This window comes from Equus przewalskii, chromosome 14 (assembly GCF_037783145.1).
Source record: "Equus przewalskii isolate Varuska chromosome 14, EquPr2, whole genome shotgun sequence".
NCBI lineage: Eukaryota > Metazoa > Chordata > Mammalia > Perissodactyla > Equidae > Equus > Equus przewalskii.
Genome location: NC_091844.1, coordinates 83,128,701 through 83,143,369, shown reverse-complemented (window position 1 = coordinate 83,143,369; position 14,669 = coordinate 83,128,701). Strand labels below are relative to the sequence as shown.

Sequence of the window (14,669 nt, the reverse complement as noted above, 5' to 3'; positions counted from 1 at the left end):
AAAAAACTGTAAAAATAAATTGTAGTCCACTGTCTCCTCTAAATGTCCTGTTCCCAAGAGGCATTCACTTTTCACTCTTTCGCAACCTCCGTGTCTCTGTCATGTGCTTCCAGTGCTGCATCTTGATTTCCGGTTTTGCACATTAGCTCTTCAGTCCTGCTGTGGAAGGTGAAGTCTTCTTACTGCCCCTCCTCCCCACGTAGTCACCAGCACACAACTGTGCATTTCCCGTTCTCTATCTTCCCAATATAATTATAATTTTTTACTAGATCGATATTTAATGCTTAAATTGTTATAAATGTTATTCAGAACTGAGCCACGTAGCTTAATCTGATCACTCTTGTTGTGTATCCTTTGGTTTTCTCAGTGTTGATAACTGCCCTGTTACTTAATTTCCTATTTATTACTAACCTATAATTTATTACTATTGGGTCTCCACACTTCCTTCCACTTCTGAAAATCTCTCAATTCCTTAGATGTTCTATCAATTTCACCTTCCAGAAGAAGTCTTTCTGGAGCTCCTGAGCTGCTGTGATCTAGAATGATTTGTCTCTAGACCTGGATCCCAGCTGTCTTTGTGATCTCTACCACTGTCCTGACGAGTCTTTCACTTCTTTTTTGTTAAATTCTTTATTTCCCTGATCCCGTTTCATCTTTCCTAGTTTACTCCCTCATTTTTGTGGAGCATCTTTTCTTACATTGCTAAGGATATTAATGTTATTTCCCCCCTGATTTGATTGTTTTGGCCTCTGTTTTTATGTTAGAGGCTTTCTTCAAATGTTTAATGAGCCTAAGATGGCTAGTCCTGTTTAGGAATGGAGACTAAAAAGTTGATTGAAAGCTGTGTACTCGTGGTGCGTCTTGTCAGCTCCATTCTGCACAAGAGGGTGACGCAGCTGGGTTATTTTCTTAGTGAACCTCCAGTATTATTGTCTTTAAATCTTTTCCCCCTGAGCTGATCAGATTTTCCAGAGAAATCTCTGTGAGTCTTCTATTTGGAGGGTGTAATCCTGTCTGTTCTAGAAACTGGGTGGGAAGAAGAAGGGCCAAGGGCAGTGGGGGATTGTCTGAATACTCATATGTAAACTTTCACTTAATCCTCCTGTTTTCAGTAAGCTGCCCCTCCTGTCAAATGTGATTGACACACGCCCTATGCTAGAGACTGTTTTACTCTTTCTAGATGAGAAACTTGCAATTTTCTACCGGGGTTGGGAGGGGCAGTCATCTGGCTGCGTGGAGTTGGCTAAGAACCTGAGTGTCTTAACTGCTTCTTAATCAGACTTTCAAGCAGTCCTCCTGGCGTTAACTCTACCTTTACCCAATTTCCAGGGGTACCTGTTTAACCAATTCCTGAGCCTTCTTTAGGGGTCCCTAGGGGAAAATTAGATTGGTTTTTGGCTTTTCTTACTGCTGGCTTTGAATCTAGCTTTCTTGGGACTGCTAAGGTAGTGATCACTTATTCATATGCTTTCTGGCTTTTAAAATTTTATTGCTGTTTTTCCTTTTCCATGTTATTTGTTCTTGAGTTTATAACTTTTAAAAATTCCTTTATAACTGTTGTAGTGGGACAGAGCAGAGGCTAATATATGTTTTCAACCTGCCCTCTTACTGGAAGTTCCTACATGTTGTCTTATGTATATATTTTTTAGCATAATATTTTATGGAAATCCATGTCCTTATATATACATATATATATATTTTTTAAAGATTGGCACTTGAGCTAACAACTGTTGCCAATCTTCTTTTTTTTTCTGCTTTTTCTCCCCAAATCCCCCCAGTACGTAGTTGTATATTTTAGTTGTGGATCCCTCTAGTTGTGGCATGTGGGACACTGCCTCAGCGTGGCCTGACGAGTGGTGCCATGTCCGCGCCCAGGATCCGAACCAACGAAACTCTGGGCCATCGAAGCAGAGCCCATGAACTTAACCACTCAGCCACGGGGCCAGCCCCCATATAGTCTTTTAAAACAGTAGCCATCAAACTTTAGCATCCGTCACAATCACCTGGAGGGCTTATTAGAACACAGATTGGTGGGCTCAATAATTTGCATCTCTGATAAGTTCTCAGGTGATGCTAACACAGCTGGTCCATGGACTATACTTCGAGAACCACTGATCTACAGCATTGTGTAAATTGTTATGTAGAATTCCATTGCATGGAGTTATTTAATTAAGTTTCTATTCCTGTCACTTAGGTTGTTTTAACATTTTTTCATATTATAAGCATTGCTGCCACAACATGCCTTGACTCTGAATCTTTGCATATTTTTAAAACCATTTCACTAGGATGAAATCTTAGAAGTAGAACTGCTAGACCATTTGTCACCAAATATTTATGGATTTCGACTCCTTGCCAGCACCTGTTCTGGGCACTGAGGACGCAGTGGTGAACAAGGCTGTCTGCCTTCAAGGTGCTTAGATTGTAGTGGGAGGAGCTAGACAATAAATGCACACATAAAAAGGAAAAGGTCAGTTACTGATAAATGCTATGAAGAAAAGATTTGCAGGATTTGGAAAAAGGGATTTTGAGGCATAATTTGGGGAGTTTTTGTCCAAGAAAGCTTGGAGTCTCTCAGGGTCATTCCTAGTCCTGCTTTCTATTTACCCTCACTTCTGGCTTTAAACACCAGCTGTGTCCTGATGACTCTAAAATTCCCATCTCCAGCCTAGCCTCTCCTCTGAACTATAAATTTTTGTATTCAACTGCCTACTCAATATTTCCATTTGTGTATTTAATAAGATCTTACACTTAATATATGCAATTCTGATATCTTGATTTATCTTGTCCAACCTACTCTATGTCATCTTCCTTGACTCAGTAAATGGCATTTTCATTCTTGTTGCTCCGGCCAAAAACCTTAGAATCATACTTCTCTTTTTCTCTCATACTTCACGTCCAATCTAGCAGCAGATCCTTTGACTCTGCCTTCAGAATATGTCCAGAACCCAGCCACTTCTCCCTGCAGTGCTGCCACTCCAGTCCCGGTGCCTGTCATCGCTCTCCTGGAATGGTGGTCTTCTGTGTCCACTGTTACCCTCCTAGAACTCCATTCGTCACTGCAGCCAAAGAGACCTTTTTAGAAACGTAAATGAGATCCTGTTGCTCCTCTGTTTAAAACTCTCCAGAAACTTCTTATCACACTTAGAATAAAATCCAATGTACAATCAGGAGCTACAAAGCCCTGCATAATATGGTTTCTTATTCTCTCTCCTGTGTCATCTCCTACCATTTTCCCTTCACCCAGGATGCTCTCACCACACTGGCTTTCTTACTGTCCTTCAAGTTCACTCTTGCTGAGGCACTTGCTGTTCTTTCTGAGATCCTCTGGACTTACTCTCTGAATTCATTCTGGTCTCTGCTCAGATATCACCTTCCCAAAGAGGCTTCTCTGACCACCCATATCAAATAGTACATGTCTCTCCCCTTCCCATCACTTTGCCCTACATTGCGATTTTTCTATGTAGCAACTACCACACTGTCCATCAGTTGTAATTTTGTGTATTGGCTGTCCCCCATTACTGGAATATAAGTTCTGAGAGAGATGACACACTGTTCACTGTCCGTTCCCCAGACCTAGAACAGTGGCATCAAGAATGAGATGAATACCTGCTGAATGAGTGAGGAGAAGATAATGCCCTGTAGAGGATGTCTGGAGGGTGGGGGTGGGAGGAGGCACTGCCCTGGTTAGTGTTCTGGAGAGCCTCTCAGAGAAGGAGACATGTGAGTTGAGGCCTGGGTCAAAGGGGTTACACATGTTTTGGTTTGCTTTGTAATTGTTTATCCTTTTATTTATTTGAAAAATTTTTCTTATTTACTATTAAAAAAATTCAAGCAGGTTAAATCTCTCTTTAGAATCCCAGCCTATCTCACTTTCACAAGGAACCAGCAACTACCTTTTTGGCCGATTTCCTCTAAACCGTCCTTGCTCTTTATTGCCAAATTGCTCTTTGTAAAGATTATATCAATTTTAACCTGATTTGAAGATATTTAAAATGCCTCTGGATTTTTTGTTGTTTTTCTTTTTTTGTCCAAAGTAGTTACTTGCACTTTAAAAAAATCTCCATTTATCCCCTAAGAAACGGCATCCATCTGTTCTGGATCGGTTGATGGAGTGGAGTATTCACTACGAAAGGAGAAAGGAATCGTGAAGATGACTGTACCGAGAACATTGGCTTTCTGCTGTCTGGCATTGCTTTGGCAGAGAGAGACAATTACTCTTTCAGATCTTTTGAGGTGAGCTGGGCCTCTTGTGTGATGATGCTTTTGCTGATTATCTCTGTGAATTAGGGGACAACCTTTGGATATTTTGCATTTTGCAAGGAGGCTTAAATTGAGGAAGGGACTGAAAAGATTGGGTAGCCTGAGTTCTAATTGTGAAATTTAATCCTCCCTGGACTAGTAATTTATCTCCTTGGTTTCCTTATTTATAGAGGGGAAATAATTGTATTTACCTGACACAGGGTGTTGGAAAGTTAATTATCTAATGTGAGTAAAATGCTTTGAAGATGAAAAATGACAGTTAATACCTGAGTAGTAGTAGTAAGTATTTTTCATTTCTAAGAGCAGATGAACAGATGATTTTTACATTGTCAGATGGTGGTTAATAGTTACACAAAAGCATATAGTGGTGTTAAGAAGTAAAATACAGGTTGTCTGTGTTTATAAGGAAAAATTGAAAACAAAATTGTTGGAAGAAGCTGTTATGCAGATAGTCAGCATATACATTTTCAAGATAATCTATAGAGTTTTATAGTTAATGAGTAAATTATGGCATTGTGTGTAAGAATTTCTCGTTTAATAGGAGATGGGCCAAAATCATTAATGTGTTAATTTTTCCTGTGCTTTATGTGTGTGCTAAATAATAACATTTGGATTTAATCAGTGTGTAGAGTGGTTTTATAAGAGCACAGATTTATAACCAGACTCCTGGGTTTGAATCCTGGCTCTGCCGCTTGTATGTTATGTGACCTTGAGTTAGTTAGTTAATTTCTCCTCTGTTTCCTCATTGGTAAAATGGAGCTAATAACTACTTTCAATAATTAGTACTACATGAAAAGCACTTAGAACAGTGCCTGGCACATAATAAAAACTGAATGCTAGTTATTATTGTTTTTTTCTTCATCATCATCATCATCATCATCATTATCATTATTGGCACTAGGCCCTTTGACTAAATAAAATGCCTCCAGTGACTGATGATAGTGCCTTTGAATTTGGCCACATCAACCGAATAACAAGGCTTTTCTCAGATGATTAACTCTACATGCAGATAGTCCATGATTCAATGAATTTTACTGTGAAGTTGAAAACCTCACCTGGCTCTGTCTGCCCTCGTTGGGTGATCTCATCTTCTCCCGAGGCTTTAATTACTATCTATATGATGATGACTCCCAAATTTATATCTCCAGCCCAGACTTGTCTACTGAGGGCCAGACCCATATCTTTATATATACAACTGCCTGCTGGATACTACTTGGATGTCTTTATGGTGTCTCAAAATTAGCATGACTAAAAGAGGTTCATCTTTCTCCTCGTCCAGCTCCTTCTCCAGTGTTTTCTCTCTTCGTAAATACCATGTACTCTCTTGCATCCTCTCCAGAAACCTAAGAATCATCCTTGCCTCTCTTCTCTCTACATATACAGTTAGTCTTTCTGTCCTATCAATTATACTTCCAAAATAACTCTTGAAACCCTTTTTCTTCCCATTCCTTCTGTCTCTATCTTGGGTTGCTTAACAGCCTCCCAGGTGAGCCCTATGCCTGCAGTCTTCTCCATTCCTATTCACTTGCCTCCTGATAACCAGAGGGATTATATAGAAACAGCCATCTAATCATGTCATTAGAGCTGGAGAAAGGGGCTAGCCATCCTACCCAGGGCGGTCTGTAAGGGATAACAAAACTCTCCTAGAAATCTAGCAAGATGGAGAAAATAATATTTACCCAGAATTCTTCTCAGGGAGAGTATTATGTGTGGTCAAAAGGATGGGGCTAATATCCTCCACCTTTATCTGTCCGTCTTTCCTCCCCTCCAGGGAGAATTCTAAAGTCCCTCAAGGAGATTGGATCAAGTTTGCTGGAGGGCTTTTATTTTGCTTTGTGGGACAAACAAATTTGGGAACCCTGCTTACTTGCTTGGAGCAATAGGAGAAGAGACTGCCACCACTGATTCTCTTTCTCTGCTTTTCTTGGAGAAAGAGTTCTAAGTCAGAGGTTCTCCGAGTGTGGCCCCCTGACCAAGCAGCATCAGCATCACCTGGGAACTTGTTAGAAATGCAAATGTTTGGACCCATTCTAACGTCCTGAATCAGAAACTCTGGGGGAAGGGCCTGGTATCTCTGTTTTAATAAGCCCTCCAGGGGATTCTTATGGATGCTAAAGTTTGAGAACTACCGCCAGATTTTGAAAAAATATTTAAAGAACATTGATTTGAAGGGAATACATTATTAGCCTGGCCACAATACCCATATATCTTATACTGATCCTGCATGTCACTCCCCTGGTTAAATCTTTTAGCAGCATCCATAGTCCTTAGGATAAATTTGTAATCCTTAAAGTAGCTTTAGAGGACCCTGCCTTCCTACCAATAACAACAATAATAAATAAAAGTAGCCAACATATATTCATTCCGCAAATATTTATTGAATATCAGTTATATACAGGTGTGGTTCTAGAGCCTAGACTCTTGAGATACAATTGTGAACCATATAGATCAAGTCCCTGCTCTCATGAGGTTCTAGACTAGAGGAGGAAACGGGGAAGCAAATAGATAAATAATAGTCAGTGAAGTGCTCTGCTGAAGATTGAAATAGGACCATGTGATAGAGAATGACTAGATGGCTGCTCTAGATTGGTTATTAGGGAAGGCCGCACTGAGAAGGTGGAATTGAAGCTGCACTTTGAGTGAAAATGGAGCCAGCAGGTGAATATCAGAAATACTGGCATTCCAGGTAGAGGAAGGTGGCTAGTGCCCAGCTCTAAAGCAGCAGCAAGCTCTGTGTGACCAAGGGACAGAGGAGGCTACTGTGATGAGAGTGAGAGAGTCTGAAGAAGTAGGAGGACGACGGCAGGGAGATATTAAGTAGGGGCCAGACATAGTTCTTTCTAAGCCACATTAGGAGTTTGGATTTTTTAAAAATTGAGATATAGGGGCCGGCCAGGTGGCACAGTGGTTAAGTGCTCACATTCCGCTTTGGCAGCCCAGAGTTTGCTGGTTTGGATCCTGGGTGCAGACATGGCAACACTTGGCATGCCGTGCTGTGGTAGGCGTCCCACATATAAAATAGAAGAAGATGGGCACAGATGTTAGCTCAGGGCCAGCCTTCCTCAGCAAAAAAAGAGGAGGATTGGCAGCAGTTAGCTCAGGGCTAATCTTCCTCAAAAAAAAAAAAAAATTGAGATATAATTCATATACAGTAAAATTCACCCTTTTAAAATGTGCAGTTCACTGGTTTTTAGTATAGCCACAAGGTTGTGCACCCATCACCTCTGTCTATTTCCAGGGCATATTCACCACTCCGAAAGGAAACCCATACTCCAGGAGTTTGGCATTTAAGTGTGATAGTAAGCCCCTGGAAAATTTTAGCATGCGAGACATGATCTGATCATCAGGCTGCCAGGAGGAAAATGGATTCTAGGTAGGCAAGGGTAGAAGCCGGGAGACCAAGTGGCCTCTGCTGTACTTTAGGCAAGAGATAGTGGCCTGGATTATAGTGGAACAGAACAAGGTAAATGGGATCAGGATGCGTTTTGCAGGTAGACACAACTCTAATGCAGTGCTTCTTAAATTATCTGTGATGAAGAGCCAATTTGTCACATTTCCAATCTGTCCCAGATTAAAACTGTTGAAAAGCACGATAAAATTATAGAGAGAGTGTTTCCAGGGACACAGCTAGAGTAGTGGTCTGTTGGTCAGGATGAGCATATGGGATGCTTTTAGTCTGTGGCAATGCCTCTGTCAGTTTCCTGGATGGATCCAGAGACTTAACAAGAGAAATGGACTGTTTTTGTTGTTGTTTTGTTTTGTTCTGTTTTGTTTTGTTTTGAGGAAGATTAGCCCTCAGCTAACTACTGCCAGTCCTCCTCTTTTCTTGCCGAGGAAGCCTGGCCCTGAGCTAACATCCATGCCCATCTTCCTCTACTTTATATGTGGGACGCCTACCACAGCACGGCTTGCCAAGAGGGGCCATGCCCGCACCTGGGATCTGAACCAGCGAACCCCAGGCCGCCGAGAAGCGGAATGTGAGCACTTAACCTCTGCGTCACCGGGCTGGCCCCGAGAAATGAACTGTTGAGAACCGTGATTCAGTAGCTATCTTTTCGAAAAGTGTATATTTTTCTAAAAGGAAATTCAAATTTAAAAAGGAAAAAACCTTTGGAAAGAGGTTAAGAGCAGCTCTATTTATTAATGGCGAAAATTGTCGAAGCCCCAGATGCTCGAGCTGTGCTCTGTGCAGGCGTCTCTGCTCCCCTGGGCAGGTTTCTCCCTCCCTCTCTGTTCCTACGGTGCGTGCCTCTATGGGAGCACCACAGCACTGTCTGTGCTGCCTCTTGCGCAGGCTGGCTGGCTGACCTGCTGGGGTCATGGTGGGAGCTCTTCCTGTCTTAATCATCTCTGAACTCCTGACACCTCACACAATGCTAGCATATATATATATTATCGCATGGGAATAATGACTAAATAAATCGTGACTATGTTAACATCATGGAATAGTAGATAGTTATAAAAGTGATGAGCATGCAATATATCCTGTATGTAAAATAATAAATAAACCAAAAATGTAGTTCCAAAATAATATGAATACTGATTACTATGCTCAAGTACTTTCATAGAAATTAATGAAAACCTAGGTGGGAGTGGTTTTCTCTATAGGGCTGCTTTAAAGAACTCTGTTTTATCTTTAAGCGTCATAAAACACCATTTTTACGTAAAATTCTTTAATTCTAAACTTTCTCTAGACTAAGAAGTTAAGAAATCACATTTTTAATTTGAAATTAAAGTTGAATACATTTTCTTCTTTAACTGCTAGAAAGCTGAAAGCCAGATGTCAGCCCAGCTCTAGCAACACGAAGACTTCAAGGCAAAACATGTTGATACTAACTTATTTCTGTCTTAGCTTATTTTCTTGAACAGTTTTCTTATTTTAAAAATCTAACATATAGATATGCATATATATGGCACAGGTTGCAGCACCCTCATTCCTCATCCTATATTCTTCCCTACTTTATTTTTCTCCTTACCATTTTTTCCTACCTAACATACTATAGATTTCATTCGTTTTGTTTGTCAACTTTCTCTTTTCGCTGGAATGTAAACTCCTTGGGCACAAAAATATTTTCCTGTTTTGTTCACTGCTGTTTCCCCACATCCTAGAATAGTGCTGAGTATATAGTGCTCAGTAAATTTCTATTGAATTAATGGATGAATTGTAAATAAATATGTGTGTATATTTATTTATAAATATGTGCTGTTTTCTTCAAACAATAATTTACTCAAAATATTTGATGAGCTACTCTGTACTGGACATTGGGATGGAGTAGTGAGCAGGTTGGCAAGTTCCCTTCCCTTAGTTGTTCTTGCAGCAACAAGCATCTGCTGCGTACTAGTGTAGGTATTAGGACAGCCGGTAGTCAAGGGAGGTGTCCTAACAAGGAAAACAGGGGTCGAGGAGGGTCTCCCCGGAGAAGTGATCTAAAGGGAGTGGGAGCTCATCCTGTGAGGAGAGCTAGGGATAGAAGGAGTGCCCTGTCTGCAAGCCTGTGACGAGCTGACAGGTGAGACAGCACTGCTTAGAAGTACTTCGTCTTAGTCAGAAACTTGTGATCGTTAGATAGTTGACTAAATGTCTTCTCCACCCATGGGTACAAAGAATAATAGATATTTTCAGATTTATCATTGTAAAAAATATGTGGGGGATAGAATATGCTCAACTGATTCTTACCTTGTCTTTGAAATATAGCATTTTCCATTCTTTCGTTTGCTGTGCTAAATCAGTACATATCTCTTATTGAAACTTTTTCTTTTTAAAAATATAGATTTGTTGAAGAGGACCATATTCCTTACATAAATGCTTTTCAGCATTTTCCAGAAGAGATGAAATTATATGGACGTGACAAAGGAATCTTTGCTATAGAGGTAAATTATTTTCTTTTTTACTTTGTAGTCACAAATAAGACACGAGAGTAATATGGTGGTTTATATTCCTTGCCTGGCTTATTATTTGGTGTTGGAGTTTTTAAAATGTCATCTAGTTTTTGTTCTGTCCAAATATGGAACATAAGTCATAATTTATTGAAGAGTAGAATTATTATTTCTTATTAGTATAGTGTTGAGACTAAACGTTATAAGTTTTACATAGAGACCTTTAGGTAATTTCAAATTTTCTAAAAAATATTTTTTGTTGTTATTTGCACACTGTGTTGCTTTGGAGAAAAGAAAAGAAAGTTAATACCTTGTTTCACGAGGCACTATTTTAAGTCCTTTGCTTGTGTTAGTCTTTTTCCAGATGTTTTCAGATGTCTCCAGTGGAAGGCTTCTGTCCTTTGGTGATGTGTCTTTCTCACTATTTCTAGCACTCAAAGGCTATCTTCCCTTTGTTCTTCATCATCAGGTTGTCAGTATGCTAAATATTAATATTAAATATTATCCTCTGCCCATTTACGGAATTATTTTCATAGACCTTTCTAACCTTTATGACCTTCATAATGTTTGTGGTTTAATTCAAAGACGTTTGTAATCCTCACTAGATCCTGCATTAAAGTATGGTTCACTGTCATCCCAGTTTTGCATGTGAGCAAACATCTCGGAAAGGTGGAATGATGTGCTAACTCCTGCAGTTGGTCTCAGCCTCACGACTATAGTACTTTAGGCCTTTTGCTCATTGTCTCATCTTTTGCTGTTTGTCTGCTCCTCTGCCCTCCTCAATTACCCTAGTTCTTCAAAACACTTAAATAGGTGCTATGAAAATATAAGAGTTTATTACACCATAGTTCCATAAAGTACCGATTTTTACACATTGAGCCAGAGGGAAATGGATGATTGAACATACAGATAAATAAGCTTGCAACATAGTGTGACATTTTACATCTGAGGTTATTAAATATTAGCAGCATTTTGCATTGAATTAGAATATTGGTCACTGTGAATGATTTGTAGAGACCATTAGATTTTGAAGCCAGAAGTGGCTCTGCTCTCAGAACAACTTATGTGGGAGCAGTCCCTATAATTTGGAGAGCAGAAAGCAAGCTTGGAGGTGGGTTCCCAGTACTGCTTCCTCACACTCACCATTATTTCATGCCCAGGAGAGATGAGGCGAGTTCCCAATGTGTTTGCCCTTGCAGTGTTGCACATCCATGGGCCGCACAAGGAAGGAGAGTATAGCTGCAGCTCCCTCTTGACCTGGAAAAAACAAAAGAGAAATGATAATAGTGCTGGTGCTTATTGTGTACTGGGCCCTGTTTTAAATACTTTATAAATTCATTTTTTATTCATACTAACCCTATGAAGTATGTATTATTAGTATTATTACTCCTGTTGTACAAATGAGGAAACTGAAGCACAGAGAGATTAGGTAACTTACCTGGTCCTGTCACTCTGAACTCAGTCCAGCATAGCCAAGGCAGCCTTAGTTTAGAGGGGAACAAAAGAGCCAGACCATACCAAGCAGTGAGGCCTGGTGAGGGGCAGGGCAGAGAGCAGCGGGGGCAGGAAGTGGGAGTAGTTTATTGAGGCAAAAAAGGCACTCCAGACAAGTTACCCAAACCAAGATGTGGCTCTGTGGCAGAGATGGCAACCAGAACCAGAAGGCAGGGGATGGAAGATTCAACTGGAGGGTGGTCCAGGCAAGTAGTGACAGTGGGGTAGCAAGTACACGTGTCCTGGCATGAGGCACAGGCGGGCTAGCCAGGGTGGCCTTCATGAATGCTGGACCTTTCTGAAAAGGCAGGTTAGTCTATTTCTCAGCTTGGGCAGGGTTGCATTTGTTTAAAGGACTAAGGACATAGAGGACACATCCTCCTTTTCCAGAGGGCACTCAAGACCCCAGCCAATTTGTCAGAGATGTGGTGGCTTAATTGAACTTGGGTAAAATCAGGGAAGTAAATACTGAAGTTTAAGATGTCCCTACCATCTCAGGGGCTGTGTTCACATCTAGGAAAAGAATTACACAAGTTCTTAGTTTCAGAACTAGCCTGGACTCAGGGTTGATTGGTTTTTCATCGTTTTTAATGGCATCCTGTGCTCAGTGAGACAAGTCTGGACTTCCTGGGCATGCCTTGGACAATACTGATGCTACCCTGAAACTGTCACAAAGGAGTTTTAAAAAAATAATTGATTCGAAAATCCGTATAATTTATTAATTAGTAATTTTAGATTTAGCAACTAAAAAATTGTTTATGGCTAGTCATGTGAGCCTTGTTTAAATGTTCTACTGAAAGGAAAATACATTTGGTTCAATAAGTCTAGATGAGTGTCTTTATATTTGTTCAGTTTTTTTAGAGGGACCAATGGAACTGAGTTATTTTACCAGCTTAGTCTTAGCTAATAAAACTTCTCTTCCTCTCGCCTTCCCTTCTTTCCTCGCCTCTTCCCCTCCCCTCCTTTCCCCTCTCTCCTCTCTCTCCTCTCAATCCCTAGTATATTCTATATCTTACATCCTAACTGACAGGTTTAACCTGATTTCTTAGAGTCATTCACCATTCACATTATATTGATAATGTTTATACTTGGTTGAGGTTTTTATACTTTTTCCTGGTGCCTAAAATTATTACTTAGTTGTCTTTAACTCTAACCAAATTCTAAGTTTCTCAGGAATAGACACCAGAATCTTTTATATAGAATTATGGAATATTAAAGCTGGAGGGAAATTTAGAGATCACTTAGTCCACTTTCCTGATTTTTCCAATAGGGAAACAGGCCTAAGAAGAAATGTGACTTGGGAATAAATACATCTCTATTTTGTTAGAGTTCTAATGAGGATTATTTGAGATAATGAATATTGCAGATATTCAGATGGTAATAGGCTCCCTTCCTGGTCCCAGGATGGAAAAGCTTTTGTTCTAAGGTGGGGATTAAGAGGGTAATCAAGCTGCTTGGAGAAAAAAATGTATCGTTTTTAGAAAATAAAGTTTTCATTTTAAATGTCTTTTAAAAAAAACTACAAAAACCTTTGAATGTGCCCATTCCTAAGTTTTCTCAAAGTAGTTTCCAGGAGGTCCATGGATATGACTCTTGCTTTTCATTATAGTGTTTTATACTTTTGGTTACCATAAATTCAGCTTCTTGCAAAGGATTTTGCTTCCTGGGCTGCGTTTATATGCTTGAGATTGGTATCTAACCAGTAATTTCCTTTTGAATTAAGAAATTAGGCTTCTCTTTCTATATACTCACATAGACACTCAAATTTCACTCTATAAAAATAATTATTTTTTAAAATTTATTCTCCATATCCTTTCAAACAGTAATAGAATAGATCTCATTATTGCCACATGTTTAAATGACTGCAAGAGTGACATATAATGCACAGAGTCAAGAAACTGTTACTGTAATAGCCAATGTGGCTCACATTCCCAGAAGCCTAGCTTAAGCCTTTAGTTAAGATTTGCACTGCCTGCCTTTGAGCAGTGTGGTAAGAAGTGTCTGCAACTATTATAGCCACTCTTATTGCTGGTGGTGTTTCAGGGTTTCAGCCTGAAATATTATGTTATTTCTGCCTCTCCAAAGTATTCACAATTTGAGACTTAAGTTTTGTAAATTAAAAGGTGAAGTGAGTTATTTTATGTTTTATTTTTGCTTGTTTTATTTTTGCTCTAAAACCATTCAAATACTAATTTTTACTCATCCTATCCATTACTGTGATTGCAACTTTTTCTTTGGCATTCTATCAGTTTTTGCTTCAAGTGTTTGGGAGCGCTGGTACTAGGTACATAACCTTTAGGATATTTTGTTTTCTTGATGAGTTGACTCCTTTATCATTTTGTAGTGCCCTTTTTTCACCCTGGTAATATTTCTTGTTTTGACATCTACCTTGTTTGATATTAACATAACCACTCCAACTTATTTTTAAATTAATGTTTGCACAATATGTGTTTTTCCAGTCTTTTCTTATCTGTGTCTTTATACTTAGAGTCGTTATATTTAGACAGTATGTAAAGTCTTGATTTTTTTAATCCAGTCTAATGACCTCTCCCTTTTAATTAGACTGTTTAGACCATTTACGTTTGATGTAATTATAAATACAGTTGGGTTTAAATCTACCACCTTACTATTATTTGTCCCATCTAGTCTTTATTCCTTTTTTCTCTTTTCTTGCCTTCTTTTGAGTTAAGAATTTTTTTATGATTCCATTTTATCTCCTATTGATTCGTTAATTATACCTCTATTTTTTTAAGTGGTTGCCCTAGAGTTTACAGTATTCATCTTTAACTTATCACAGTCTACCTCAAATAATAATATACCAGTACATGTTTAGTGTAAGACCATTAGAACAATATATTTCCACTTCCCTCCTCTTACCTGTTATAAATCACACAACATGATGGGATTATTTTTGCCTTAAAAAGCTGTTTGTTGGGGCTGGCCCAGTGGTGTAGCGATTAAGTTTGTGCACTCTGCTTCAGAAGCCCAAGGGTAACTGGTTCAGATCCCAGGTGCAGACCTATGCACTGCTTGTCAAG

At 39.4% G+C, this 14,669-nt stretch overlaps 1 protein-coding gene across 6 annotated transcripts in view; it reads left to right on the top strand.

The window, feature by feature from the left end:
• TAF1B (TATA-box binding protein associated factor, RNA polymerase I subunit B) overlaps window positions 1-14,669 on the top strand; it is a 73,148-nt gene that overhangs the window by 17,974 nt on the left and 40,505 nt on the right. For all 6 annotated transcript variants that reach the window (XM_070573260.1, XM_008517570.2, XM_070573258.1 and 3 more), the window contains 2 exons: window positions 4,077-4,233; window positions 10,032-10,131. In XM_070573260.1, coding sequence (XP_070429361.1) covers window positions 4,151-4,233; window positions 10,032-10,131 — 183 coding nt within the window. In that variant the 5' untranslated portion in view covers window positions 4,077-4,150. The remainder of the gene's footprint in view (window positions 1-4,076; window positions 4,234-10,031; window positions 10,132-14,669) is intronic.